This window comes from Engraulis encrasicolus, chromosome 7 (assembly GCF_034702125.1).
Source record: "Engraulis encrasicolus isolate BLACKSEA-1 chromosome 7, IST_EnEncr_1.0, whole genome shotgun sequence".
In the NCBI taxonomy this organism is placed as follows: Eukaryota; Metazoa; Chordata; class Actinopteri; order Clupeiformes; family Engraulidae; genus Engraulis; species Engraulis encrasicolus.
Genome location: NC_085863.1, coordinates 56,834,804 through 56,849,910, shown reverse-complemented (window position 1 = coordinate 56,849,910; position 15,107 = coordinate 56,834,804). Strand labels below are relative to the sequence as shown.

The 15,107-nt window shown below is 40.3% G+C and overlaps 1 protein-coding gene across 1 annotated transcript; it reads right to left on the bottom strand.

Moving 5' to 3' along the window:
- Nucleotides 1-513: 513 nt before the first annotated feature.
- LOC134451880 (transient receptor potential cation channel subfamily V member 1-like) lies at nucleotides 514-15,049 on the bottom strand. The gene is made up of 16 exons (XM_063202278.1): nucleotides 14,968-15,049; nucleotides 13,471-13,714; nucleotides 13,014-13,165; nucleotides 11,960-12,112; nucleotides 11,692-11,829; nucleotides 11,235-11,533; nucleotides 9,962-10,135; nucleotides 9,300-9,473; nucleotides 9,097-9,195; nucleotides 8,917-8,987; nucleotides 8,294-8,459; nucleotides 7,743-7,809; nucleotides 6,883-7,190; nucleotides 6,275-6,396; nucleotides 2,188-2,291; nucleotides 514-659 (listed from the first exon to the last, which is right to left on the bottom strand). The coding sequence occupies exons 1-16, from the start codon at nucleotides 15,008-15,010 to the stop codon at nucleotides 514-516; spliced, it is 2,460 nt and encodes an 819-aa protein (XP_063058348.1). The 5' UTR covers nucleotides 15,011-15,049.
- Nucleotides 15,050-15,107: the final 58 nt, after the last annotated feature.

Here is a 15,107-nt window from a genome sequence, read left to right as displayed (position 1 = left end):
GATGACTATCTTTTACAGAGCCGTACGGCTCTGATCTTTTAATAAAGCAACACATTCTGTCAACATACCCTGGCACAAAACACCACCTTTTAGTGGAACTAGCCAAATATGTAAATGAATGCAATTCATAACTTCATAACTAACATTTTTAACATTGTAAAATCTTATAGGTGTGGGCTAGCCAGAAACGGACAATCAGACAACACCACAAAATGGTTACATAAATGCATCTGCATCATTGGAGTTATTATAGGCTGAGTAGTACTGTTATGTTTAACATTTTTCACATTGAAAAACAACTTCATGGCTATGTAAGTACATATCGTGAACATGGGCCTCACAATACCTGACCCATTGATGGTTCTCGTGTCAGACATGGTTGCAGCCTAAGCTAGTGAAAATACACACATTACACACATGGCACTGCACACATTACAAGTCACATGCAAAAACCACACTGGTGTTAAATCACAGTCTGGTAGACAGGGAGGGAGTTGGTCAGGAGAGAGTTAATCAGGCGTGAGATTTTGTTTTGACGGGACTCGATGACAGAGGATCCAACTCTTGTCCCTGATGCTCCTGTTGAGACCAGTGCTGAGTAAAGTGGCCCAGGAATCGAGGAGCCCAGGGCCCAGGACGCCGCCAGCGAGTCCCTGCCACTGGACATAGGAGACGTTACAATACATTCAATTGGCAACAAAGAAAATTCAGAAGACACTGCACACTGCTTACTGTTGTTTTTTATTACTTTATTTTTTTGGGAGCAAACTTTAGTTTTTTCTTCGTTGTTCACCTTTTCCTACCTCACACCTGCACCTGCATTACTGAAGCATTGTGCACAGTGACTCTCTTGAACTCTGAACATTTAGTTGCCACTTTCATCCAAAGCAGATGTGACATTCAATCTGTTAATAAGATAGAGCATTGTGCTAAGACAACATATCAGTTGTTAAAGCCAAGCGGAATTATTGTTTTGAGGAAAATATGTGCTCATTTACAATTTCACCCTTGCAACAAATCCCCAAAAAGTTGGGACAAGGCCAATAAAATGCTTTTAACATTGAATAAGACTAAAGACTAGACAAAGGATAAGTAACACTTGATTAGTTTGACTTGTGGCATGATTTCATAAAAACAAAGTTATTTTAGTGCAATGCATGATTTCAGCAGCTCAACTGGTAGGTGTATTGTTCATCTTGGTTTCCTTCTTGGTATGTTTAATATATGGCATATCCTGACTGCAAGCTGGCCATTTTATCACCTGTTCACTCTTATGATGGAATGACACTGTTGGAACATACTGTAGTAGAGAATGCAATTTTCCATCATTATGGGCAATATCGGCTGTGCTCCAAATAATGCCTTGATAGCTAGGTCATTTAAAATCTGTATATATCATTCAGCATTCATTTTAACATGAGTAAGAAGACCATAACCAAGGCACTACTGCACCCCCATACCATCATATACGCTGTCTTTTAAACTGACCACTAAAACAAGCTGAAATATTAATATTCTGTGTAACCTGGAGGGTGCATGACTCCATGACTTTTAAAAAGGATGAAATATTTCCCCCTCTGTAAAGAGCACAGTTTCACATGTCTTCTAGGTCAATCTAGAATGATCTTTGCCACATGCTGGTTAACATGGTTAAATGTCTGTATCATGTGCATTAATCCAGTTGTATCATGTCCATTAATCATGTTGGCAGTCAGAAAAGTTCCTTTTAAGCGATATTTAAGCCTGGCTTTAACTGTTGATATGTTTACCTTCAGCTCTTGTCCATGTTATGCATGGATTAAATGTTTTGAAAATGGCAGCATTTTGCTTTTATTCACAAAAATACCAAGTGTCCCAACTTTTTGGAGTCCACTTTGTACTATGTAAAATCATGCACTAGTGTTAAGCGTACTCCTACTTCTACTTAACGTTATACAGCTCTGAGGATGGGGGCAGCGTAATGTAATGTAATCGGGGCTCTAATTTAACAGCCAATTGGCCAAATGCTGGTGAAATTTTAGTTTGGCTGGTAGAAAAGACCAACTTACCAGCCACTTTGACCCATTAATGAATGTGTGTTTGGCTAGTAAGATTTAGATCTACCGGACATTTTGGCTGGTGGTCAAAAAAGTTAATTTATGGCCCTGATTGTAATAGAATGCAATAAGCACTACCTTATGCCCTTACCTCTGACTGATGAAGGTGTCCCGATGAGCAGGTCCCTGTTGCCAGGATCCTCATTCATAATTCTCAAACACATGTTCCATTTGGTCCAATTGACTTCCTCCACTCTGAAAATCATTAACACTTCAGACTGAATTACATTTACACAAGGCAAAGTCAGCAGTTGAAACTCTACAACTTGTACCTCACTGATTCTTGAGAAAGTGGCTAAAACAGGTTGTAATGTTGACAGAAAAAAACAAAGTGAATTACAAAATTATATGGCATATCCTCGTAGACTAAGGTCTTGGCTTTTCAGAAATGCACAAGGCCAATCTCCCCATTATGTATTTTTTTTCAGAAATCAGGCTTTTCTCCGATCATACCTTGTTTTTTGTCAACACCGTCAGACACAATTAAAAGTTATTAAAATTGTATTGATTTGGTTGCATATGTATCTGGAGTTTTTAAGTGATTATGTGTATTTTTTGGTTCACACATATGCCTTTAAATGTTGAAAATTCACTTTTGTTCTATTTTAATACTGTTTCATGTGTTCTAATTTTAAAATATGTACCGTCATACGATGCTTACTTAACGCCTAAATACAACAAACAATTTTTTGTAATTTCACAAATATTCGTGTAGGCTTAAATTGGCTATTACTTTGATATTTCAACAACTCCTAAGGAAAATGTTGTAAGCACATTCCTTTAAAATGTCCAAAACTCCTTCTTACGGTGGTGACTTAAGAACTGACAGTGGTGACAGTAATCTGAGAGTAGTGAAAGTGGCCTAATTAGTACCTGCATTTAGCAAAATAAATAGCCCTCTCAAGTCAATGGCATCTTGCATAAACACTTTATTTTTGTGTGTGCACAGTATGAGCATGTGTTTTTACTTCATTAGTTAGATTATCTAGGAAGTAAGCCACTGGTTGCTGAAAATGTGGTAAAAACAGCTTTTAAGTTGTTCAAATCCAAAATATAGAGGTGTATTATCATAGATGTAGGTCTTGGCTGTGCAGTGAATACATTGGCCAAGCTCCCCATGTTTAACATTTTTCATAAAATGGGTTCTTTCTTGTTTTGTCAACAGCGGCAGACAGAATTAGAAGTAAAAACACATGTTTACTGTATTAAAGTGAATTACTTTAACAATTCAACATAACTGTAGATACTTATTGTATGCATATTCTTAAAACATGTCAAAAACATGTAAAACATGTGTTTTTTGGTGAACTCCATCAGATGTCACCACCGTCAGGTTTTCTGACAAAAAAACCTCCAAATGCACCTCTGTGGTGGCTAGAGTATCATTTTGGATCACAATTATTACTAACATGCCTAGTAATGTTTCATTAACCAGCACAATTTAGTAAAATATGGAACAACATGATGAGCAGAACAAAATCTGACGGTGGTGACATCTGACGGTGTGAGACAAAAAAACACTCTTTTAAATATTATGCATTGTTTGTTCACATTAGCCATTTCATTTTCGCTCTGTTTCTTTGGTGCTTCATACCTTTTCTGAAAAAAATTATATTTATTAACATTAATGTAATACAATACTATTAAAACCCCCGACGGTGTTGACAGTTTATGGTTGGGACAGTACCAGTGTCCAAACAAATTAACAAATTGAGGACAAAATAATAAACTTACAGGAGCTTCAGTGATGGTGAAGTAGGCAGTAGAGCTAAAGGTTTGAAAAGGGGTCCTCAGTAATGAAAATTACCTTGTGCATACCTGATTTTATTGTCTTTTAGAAAAAATCTGACGGTGGTGACCAATATGCTGGACACATTTTGAGCAATCAGTAAATAATAGTAAATATTGTTTTACATCCACTATGTGCACATCTGTAGAACCACTTTAATATGGTCTTCCACACCATGGTGATATTGTTCAATTCTGTTAGTGATTTTTGTATTTTAAGTCAATTGAAATGATGATGCCAGTCCTTGGGACAGGCGTTTTTACAGGGTGTGGACAGGTTTATAGCCATGAAAAGTAATAAAATTACACTTCAATATTTCAAACAACTGTGTATTCGTGTGACAGACCCCTTGGCCATTACCTGGGTTCATTTTGTTTGTGAAAATGTAGTTGATTTTCAACAGAATTAATATTTTACTGCAGGGACATGTTTTTGCCAAACTTTCAAGAATCAGTGACCTGTATGTTCATGAACTTAAATAGATAGACAACTGCCCATGATGAAGTCCACCTTGTACTTAATATGATGTCATTGCAGGTGTGAAAGTAGTTTTCGGATTTTTGACTTGTGAATTCCCGGCTCTTTAATTGATACTTGACCCCCGAATTTTTCCTTGGACTACCTGTATGCATGCTGACTTTTTTGAGACACCTGGACACTTTTTCAGTTTTTGAATCCACGATTCATGGTCATTGAGTGGCATACTTGTTTTGTATGGAGCAAGATAAAAGTGAAGCAAAAGCCCACTTGGGAAACTCCAACTCCCATTGTCATTGTGACACAGCACTGCACAGCACACTGCACATAACGAAATTGCATTTATACCTGACCCGTGCAAGGGGGCAGCCCCCACTGCCTTGGTCTCATTGCAGGGCCAGCCCCGGGCTGGCCCGGACAAAAGGGGGCTGACGGCGATCTCATCAAAAGGGGGCTAGGTGCTAAAGATGGCCGCCGGGCCAGGTTGTGGGGCTAAGGGCCGCTTTCCCTGGCCCGTCGAATTCGATGGGCCAGCAAGCACCGCCTAGGCTCGGAGGCGGGGTCAACCTCTGTGTAATAATGTGGCTGCATGGGGGACTTATCGCTAAATTCTGGGCAAATTATGGTTAAGCATTAGTTTGGGGTGTTTGGCTTTCTTATGGCATAATTTCATAAGATGCAACCTTGGCACTTCTGTTTGTGTTTTTAAAGTTATTTAGCCAACATAACTTTTTTGTTGTTATCAGGGCATCATGGGCACCACTAAACTTGGGATGTAAGTCATGTCGGCTTTTTTCTGCTTTTAGCCGCCAACTCTTGTGCCATTATCGTGATTTGGCATGCTTTCCACTGGACACCAATAAAAAGTGTCTCACAAATACTCACACATGACATTTATGTCGGCTTATTTAGCTTTTGCGCTATTATCGCCGAAGGTCTGGTAGGCTATATCGCACGTTTCAGACAGATCGCCAAACACAGTTTGAAATTTACACAAGGGCTTTAATGTCAAATGGATGGAAATAACATGAATGAATAGACAGGTGGCACGCCGCAACGAGGGGGTGTGTCGCTATGTCCGGGGCTCATAATTTTCCATAGCAACTGATGAAGGTGCTCCGGGATTTGGTCTCCTTTCACATGGTAACTTATTCAATTACCTGCACATTCATGTCTCGCTATGTCCGGGGCTCATGCTTCTGTGCGCGATTGGGGGGATTAACTGGGCATGTTCGCACGTCTCCTTCTGTTCACTCTCAGTTGTCGAGCTGCTCGTATTTTCATGCGTCTTTGTCTTCTTAACATGCGCTGCGTCCCATACAGCTTCTGAATCGACAACTTTGCCATGTAATAAAACTGTTCTTGAAAGGCAAGCCATTTTCTTTGCAGTTCTTGTCGTCTTTGTCCGTAGGCTACGAGCCAAACGGCGACCTGCTCCAGCAGAGTTTGTTCCATTTTCTTCTCCTTCTTTGTCGTTGTTCTGTTGTTGTCCTTCTGTGATTTGGGGCGAAAGTGGGCTGTGCCCGACTGACGTTTCACAAACAAGGCGTGTACCTGAATGTGCCTGGGGTCGGCTATGAGTCCGATCAGGCAAAAAATGGCCCGGGGCCGGCAGCTCCGAGCCGGCCACTCTCCTGAGCCCCGGGCGGCCCCGGGCCGCTGAAGCGCGGCTAATGAGACCAAGGCAGTGTGGTAGAACAGTACCATGCTCAGTGTACCTTAGTCAGGAGGAGGATGGGGGAGACTAATGGTTAATTACCCCCTGCAACCTGGCAGGTCAGGAGTCAAACCAGCAGCCTTTGGGCTACAAGTCTGACACCCTAACCGCTTACCCATGACTACTAAGATGCGTATGTGTGTGTGTTTGTGTGTGTGTGTGTGTGTGTGTGTGTGTGGGGGGGGGGGGGGTCACCTGAAGCACCAGCGACGGTCCTCTTCACTGCCCTGACCCAGGTCTTTCTCCACTCCAGAGCGAAGTCTGCGTTTCAAACACTTTGGTAGGCGTCTCTCTATATCCAGAATGGCAATAGCTCTCTGGGAGTGCATTGAATCACACACAAATAATTAGCAATGTTAGCAACATAATATAATCAGAACTGTTAATGATGTGCTTTAAAGTGTCTGCTGGTGTTGCACAACATAGAATACAGTATGTTAAGATATTTTTAAATAATGTAAGAAAACCCATGCCCCCATTAGCATGACCAGGATCTAGGTAAGGGCTGAATAAAAATAAATACAGTATGTCACGTCATCAGGTATTGGCAAGTCAAGATTAGAGTGAGCAATACAACTAGCATACATGTTGAAATTGGCAGGAGTTCTTGTCTAGTAAAAAAAACAGTGTTCATTTACAGTAACACTTAGACAAAGTAGGTTTAACATTTTCTAGTATGTAGTTGGTCCCAGAGCACTCTCTACGTGTTAAATAAGCACTGCATTTTTACTGTGGAAGAATTTGGCCTGGGTGTTTTTCCAGCTGCACAGACACACAAAGTACACAGTCCGTTACTGTACTACCTGCAGTCTCCAGATGTTGGTGCTCTCCTCAGAGGTCTTGGCCACCGTTTTGTTCATGAGGGCGATGAGCATGTTGAGGAGCAGGATGTAGGTGAGGACTATGTAGGAGATGAGCAGCACATAGACCACCACCTTGTCACCAAGACACTTCCCAGTGAACTCCACATTTCCTATGCCTATGGCAAACTTAAACAACTCCATACATATTCCAATGATGATGGAAATGTGGGTTGGATCACTGCAATGATTTTGTTCTTTACGTCTGAGGCACTCCAAAACCTCTGGTTCGACCACCAGGGTGACTATTGCTGTAGGGGAAACACATTAAGATGGCTCACACAAAGATTTTGGTGTTAAATCATTTCCACATGTTCCAACTTCCAACATTATTTTTAACCCATTTTAGCTTGATGACTCATATATGTTGTTTGACCTTTGGTGTCTGGAGCAACATCCGTACAGTATATGCTGCATTCAGTCTCTTGAGATTTTAGGGTTTTTTTAAAATGAAAATGTGGGTTTGTAGCAGCTGAATAAACACATTCTAATGCAAGATGAGAGTCTTGGGGTTTAAATGCAATCATGTTTCATGTTTTTATGTGCATCAGAGACTGAGATATTTAGGGTTTTATAGGCTGAGGGCAACTCTCCCAACAAGGGTTTAGGCATTCAGCAGGCGTTTTTGCAGGTGCTTTAGGCATCAATGGGTTAATACACACTGTGATAAAATAGTGACAAGATTACCTTCTACAGTTATTCTTTGCTTAGCGTTCTTCATGCATCATATTTTGCGCCGTACAGTATCTATGTATTGTGAAGGACTTTGCGCCAATTTCATTTAGAAAGAATGCTGTGCATACCTGCAGAATATCCAACGAGGAAAACCATGTATACCAATAGGAAACGAGACATGTCTCCAAGAATTAACTGGAAGGACATACAGCATGAGTTAGCAACCAAATATTCTTAATTAACAATAGATACATAACACATAAATATATTTATTTATTCCCTTTCCATGAGCATACCATGACTTCCATGGGACACCCAAGATGCTTATGTATGGGGGACTAATGGAGACTGCTTAGACCTGGCAAGGGTCTTGCATCATGGTGCAGTCAAGGAAACATGGTACCAAATCAGGACTCCCAACTGTACAGGTCATGTTAATATACTGATGTGCCTCAACCCTCTCTTGGACAACTCGAAGGCTTAGCCTTTAGATCAGTGATTCCCCACCATTGGTACATATTCATACCAAATGAATGAAACATAGTGGCATTGGGATAGAAGAAGATAGAGAATGAGAGAGAGGGGTGTTCATGGTAAGACAAAAAGGCTTAGGTTAGTGGGTACGCAAGACGCAAAAAAGGTTGGGAAACACTGCTTTAGGTGTGCAATGGTGATTCACCTTCTGGATCATGACGCTGTAAATCCCCATGTTCTTGGATCCTCTGGAGTAATACAGTAGGTTCACCCAGCTGAGGGCCAGACACAACACCATGCACCCAAGATACTCCATCCTACCACAGAGGTAGAAGGCCGTGCAGGCCATGAAGAGAACTGCCTGCAGGACACTTATGTGAGTCGAGGTAGGACACACAAGGCAGAATCAAACATCAAAGGTTGGCTGTGGGAGATGCCAGCAAATTGAAGCAGACATGTACAGTATTCAATGCTTCCCAAACTGCGGGTCTGGACTCCTAAGGGGGTCGTGGAGGTACTGAATGGGGGTTGCGGACAAAAGGGACATCGCATAGAAATGGAAAATCCACAGGTTAACAGCTAACATAATTCCAGAATTTGGATAGTAACAGTATTGACTTATATGGGTAATGGATGTATTTGCTGTCCTGTGGATTTCTGGCAATATTAGCGGACAAACTATTAACGGAAAATCTAGCAATGTTAGTGGACAAAAAAATGGCATTAGCATTGTTTTGGTCGTGAAAATATTCTTAAATCCAAAAGGAGGTCCCAGCTGAAAAAGTTTGGGAACCACTGCTATATGTACTACTTATGAATAAGACTCACAACAGGAGGTCGAAGAAACCATCTATTAGCAAAGGGCCTAGCCTTGGATGTCTTGTTCTGAAATTCATTAACTGGAAAAAGAATGGCATTCAAGTGTAATTGATATTTTTTTAATTATTGCATATTTTATGTTTTTATGTGTGTTTTACAGCAACTATGCTAACTGTTTCAATTACAAACCCCTGTTAAGAAGAAGCAAACAGAAGCCAAGAGAAGTATGATCTGCCCTGACAGAAGTAAATGATCCTCCAAGTTATCATTCACAGGATACGGAGGTCCCTGGGAGGAAAGAATGCAAAAAGACGGAAATTGAGTTAAACGAGGGGCAAACCAGAGAAAGAGCAGTTTTTTAATAGTGGTGAAACCTTGAGATCTCAACCTACTGAACCATTTGAGCCTTTGACTTGATCCTTCCTGAAGTAGGCGACAGTACAGAAAATGCCGAGGTATATGAGATAGGCCACAAAGCTGAAGAGGAACACTGGATAAACAAATCTCTTCCACTTCTCTTCCAGCAGCTGGTTGAGTGGCTCCAACTGAAGCATCTCCAGACGATTCTAAAATTGGGTTCAACCAAACACTAGAACATTGATTTCTTTTTCAGAATTAAATGTTAACTAATATATCATAAAATTGTGGTTCAATTATACTTGTACAGTAACAGGGTGAAAAATGTACTTCTGTATTCACCCAGAATGCGTCTTCATGGATAGGCCTAACTGTAATAGCCTATGTAAGGTTGGAGGAACAGGCACTCTACTGTAGGCCTATATTGGTTTCATTATATTATATAAAATGAGAGATGAATGCACATTCCAATCTCTTGGTTATGTGACTAATTCAATTACTTATCTAAACACAACATGATTGTAATTATTTATTTATTTGTTTATTTATTTTATTGCTTAATTGTTCACTTACCGGTACTCACTGTTCTTACCAACCATAAAAATTGAACTTTATTAAATACTTACACTTAATGCTCATGAACCCTATGATAATAATACCAACATGGTTGTTAATGTATTATGAACATTTGTCTTACAGGGATTTTGGTGCCGTACACAACTATCTGAAGGATAGAGTTCTTCTCAAAGGTATCCAGTGATGACAGGTCATAGAGTGAAGAACCCACAGGCCCGTATGCCCACTCAGTGAACTTTCTGGAGAGATGCCTGTTGCTGTCATGGAACTCTCGATGTAATATATGTTTTAACAGCTTCAGGAAAAAAGACAAACACCAATGAGGAAAGATGATGAGAAAAGTGGTAACATGTATATATATAGGCCTATATCATTTGTTATATATATATTATATATAACTTGTTATGTATTAAATATTTATATATATTTCCAGAATGTGCATAGACTACATTCAATTCAATGTAACAGAGGTTTACTAAAGAAAAACAAGGTCAATAATAAAACTTAATTGACATAGACCTACTTCTTTAAAAAAAAAAAAAAAAACTCATGCTGGTGCAAAACTAAGTTCACCAAATATAAAAGGACTCACATGGTTTGGGGCTGCATTAATGCTGTCAACAATGGGAAGCTGAATTTCACCAAAAGAAATTCATTAGTTCACTATCTGAAATAGGGCACCACTGAGACCTCCGGCACCTGCACCTGCAGAAACAGTATGTGTGAGGTCTGAGCAGACACCCCCCAGACAATGATGGTCAGAGAGCAATGGAGTAAGGTGAACTGGAGAGGAAACTAGGGCAGGACAGCTGACGAATCAATTGAACAGCGACAGAATGTAGGTGAACGGGGAGGTGGCGGGTGCAAGCGAGAAAACTCATTTCTGACTGGAGACAGGTGAGCAGAGAATAAATGCTGTGTAGTTAAATAAGGGGCATTCTAAATTTCCATGCACTAAAATTACACAGAATGATGGCTGAGCAGAGAAGGTGGGTAAATAGGCGTGCCAATCTTTTCGTACTGAATCCCGACAAATGACTGTAATAAGGGGAGGTACAATTTCATTAAGCTTCTCCCAAACTTTAACCTCTCTATGGGAGTTTAACATAAGTGTGTGCTCACTTTTGCACCAGCATAATTTCACAAAATTGGAAAATGTGCAATTTAAGGCATATTATTGACCTCACTTCTCCGTTGTAAACTCAACAGATGTTGTATTGCATTTACTCTATGCCCGTTTTGGAAATAACTTTTGGAAATATTGTTCAAATCTTCAAAATGTTACGGTTCAAAAGGGGTGTACTCATTGTTGCTGAGCAGATATACTATACAATCTTACAAATGCCAGGAATACAATTTGGGGAAAAAACATGCAGACTGTAATCTCATTCCACCTCTATTTTTCCAGTCTTGGCCGCTAGCTTGATTGGAGTGAGGCCCTGCTTGTTCTCCATCTCCTCCAGTTTGACCTTGGGATGTAGCTGGGCAGTCCTGGTCAGGATGTGGTCGTACATTTTGATGATGAAGTCTGTGTTCTCTGGACTGTTGTCTGCTACCATCACCAGGGCGTGGAGTACGATGTTACCCCTTGAGTCGGGTTCACGAACATCTGCATTCTTGTAGCGGTTGTCCAAAAGGAAGTCAACAATGTCTTTCTGGCTGGTACAGGCTGCCAGCGAGAGAGGCAGTTCCCCTGTGCCCAAACATATCACACATTATTTGGTTGCAAATGATGACTTGTACTGACATTAATAGAAGGTCTGACTTGCATTATTTTCTTAATTTGATAGTAAGCTAGACCATCTTCAACTTCATACTTTCATACAGTCTTTCCTATTCTTGATTTCTCACCAAAGTAGAAACAGTGTCCTTTATGCAGCTGGAAGAACTTCCCACAGGCCTTGGCATGGACATCAGCTCCTTTCTGGACCAGGAGCTCCACAAAGTATTTGCTCCTTCTCTCAATGGCTACATGCAGAGCGGTCTGGCCTATTGGGTAGAACAAACCAATTTCATATTTTCTGGTGCACATGTAATTAATGATATTATAATATTTTTATGTAAAACATGATGACATCAGAAGAAGAAGAAGAAACAAATCTCTACACTCAGCTCTTACCTTTGTAGTAAGAGTCTGTATATGCTGCATTAACAAAGCCATTTAAATCCCCCATGTTCTCAGCAATACCAAGGAGACACTCCACAGCATCATTTCTGCCATCCTTCAGGTTCAGCAGAGCCTTGAGTAATGCTGTTTTACCTTTCGGCTGGTCTGTACAAAGTAAAAGAGCTAAGAGTTAAGAAAAAGATATTCAATAGACAAAGATATTCAATATAAACAAAGATATTCAAAATAAATAATACTTAACCCTAATCCTAAACCTAACCCTAACCCTAATCCTTGTTTAGGTGGTATGTCTGGCAGGCACGCTGGCCTTAAGGCACCAGTTAGGGCAGCAAACACCAAAGACTGTGGGGCAGCCGTGGTCTAGTGGTTAGAGAGCTGGTCTTTTAATCTAGGGGTTGCAGGTTCGAATTCCACCTGACCTCTCCCTACATCTCTGCGCGTGGCTGAAGTGCCCTTGAGCAAGGCACCTAACCCCACATTGCTCCAGGGCCTGTATCCAATACCCTGAAAAATTGTAACTGTAAGTTGCCTTCAATAAACGAAAGCATCAGCTAAGTGCAATGTAAAAGACCAGATTGCTCAGATTGCTCACTCTATATGTACAGTAGCATCAGAGCAGGGATATAAATCTTAAGTGGTTAAATGCATTATTCCCATGCCTGAAACAAACCACATTTTCCAGCAAGAACAAATTGTCTTGATGTTAGCGCGCAGAGGAACCAAAGATCAAGGATGTGGCTGAGCATAAAAAGGGCATAAATCAATCAGCCATGAATCAGTCTCCATTCTTTGTGTTTTATCACCCATTAACACATGAATATGGTAACATTCAGGGCCACTGGCAGCTTTGGCCAGGCCCGGGACAAAGTAGTCCAAAAGCCAGCCCCCACTCGAATATGTACAATTCAATAGGGACCCAAATCTGAGCCCCCATCCTCTCCCCCGGGCCCAAGACTGACCACCGCCAATGCGTTAACATTGATTTCTGAAATCCGAATGCCAAATGGAAAAATGAGACATACTGTACATACATCTTAACACTCACATTCAGTATCTGTGAGGTGTTTCATGGAGCGACGGAGATATCCCTCAAGTCCATTCAGCTGAGCAACATCTCCACTGGAGACTGCGGCAAAGAGCCTTTTCATGTCAAACTCATCTTGGCCAGCTTCACCTGTTATTATTAAACTCATACCCCTGCATCAGAAGATGAGACAAAAATAAGTTGTTGTCATGACAAAAGTGCTCCTATAAAGATGTATAGGTACACATATTTACCCTCAAATCTTTAACCAGAATTTGAGTTTGCAATGATTGTTTATTTAGTTCATGGATGGATGGATAGATTTATGGATGGATGGATGGATTTATTGATTGATTGATTGATTGATTGATTGATCTCACAGACTCTGAATCGATCAACCCATCCATTCATCCATCCATTCATTCATTCATTCATTCATTTTGTCATCCATTCATTCGTAATATGCCACATAACTCACTTGATGACATTCTTAACTCTTGGCTCGTCATTGTTCTCTTGGTACTCAGAGTCCATGGGGCTCCTGTCCTTTTCCGATTCCCCCAGTTTAAGCACAGAGAGCAGGAGACCCCTGGTGTCATCATGCTCGGTGACCTTTCCCAGATCTTTATCATCTGTCTTGTCATCCAGTTCCAAGGTGAGGGGCCGACTGTTTTTGGTGTCTCCAGTTGTTCTTTGGTTCTCCCGTGTCCCCATTGTGTTGTCTTGTAATAGCAATTGAATGTTGGAATAGATAAATAGCCATGAATAGTCCTGTTCATTAAGTTTGCCATTGGCATTAGCATTAGTTTAGGAGTGTTACATTTTCAAAACATTACATTTTAGCTATAACTAAAAATTGATTGAAAAGAAAAATGATAAACAGTAGTATAGTCGAAAGTTAGCCCATTGAATATGTTGGTGTCTTAAAACATCCATTAGGCCTCATCACGGCACATAGGCCTACATAATTGTCCAACAATTTTTCAGAGTGAACATGTTAACACATTATCTTTTTGTGTCTATCCTTTTAGGCACTTCATAAATATTGCATTCTTTACTAAGTGCATTTTCTGCAGTCCATTCCAGAAGAAGTTAGCCATTACCAAAGGCCCTTGGGATATCTGAGTAGATCATAAAACACCATAATCATTGCTAATGTATTCTTTAGCATGCTGGGTGCCTGGTCCTGTGTCAGATTACTGATGCTGAAGTTACTTTCAGTCACAAACAAAAAATATTGTATATGCTGTTTTTTCCCAATCCTTTCACAGTAGGCCTACCTTTACTAAGCCCCTGCATCACAGTGCCCACTAACACTAAGCAACACCAGTTCCCACACAGAACAGATATGTCGACCTAATGGTAGGCTATTCAGCGAGACAGGACTTGTAGTTCAGAAGTTGATCTCATTTATTAGCCATTACTGCACAGTATGTGTGAGTATAGTATGTGAGTGTAATACTGTATTTGTTTCAGGTTGCATATATGGCTAAGAGCTAAGTAAAGGGAGAAACACCACTATAAAAAGGCCATGTACAGTATAGTGGACTATAAAGCATTTTACCGTATTGGAATCTGTAGAAAAAAAGGTCATTACAAACATATACATTATGAGCAATGAATCGTGAAGTACAGCATGCGACAAGCACAAGCAAAGGATCCTAAACAACCAAGTGATTGTATCCCGATGTGAACAATCTGTACAACCCATGCACTTTCAATGCCCCATTGCACTTTTCAATGTATCCAATGTTTTGTGCGTGTCATTCCCTGTTTATTTATGTATAATTTGTTTTTCTTTCATAACATCCGCCCCATTTTTGTGTTTTTAGTTGTATTGTTGTTTGCGTGAGCTCACCTAAGAGCTTTCCTGGCAACTGTATTTTATATCTTGAAGATGAGTAATAAAGAATGTAACAAAATTATGAATCAATGTAAAAAAGGAACATAATAAATGAAACAAAAGTCCACTTACCACGTACTAAGGAGTTCTGTGATTTCTCTGTAATAGATGACATGCAACTGGATTTGCTGATCCAATGCCCTGTCCGGTGGTGATCCACAGGTTGTTAGGTTAATAGTACAGAGGACCCAGAGGACTAACAGGTCCAGAGG

Excerpts from the sequence above, each read along its gene's own strand:
- LOC134451880 (XM_063202278.1), bottom strand. The coding sequence starts at position 15,010 with ATGTCATCTATTACAGAGAAATCACAGAACTCCTTAGTACGTG. Across the intron at positions 11,534-11,691 it reads AGGACACTGTTTCTACTTTG|GGGAACTGCCTCTCTCGCTG; the intron begins GTGAGAAATCAA and ends GTTTGGGCACAG. Across the intron at positions 7,191-7,742 it reads CCTCGTTGGATATTCTGCAG|CAATAGTCACCCTGGTGGTC; the intron begins GTATGCACAGCA and ends TTTCCCCTACAG.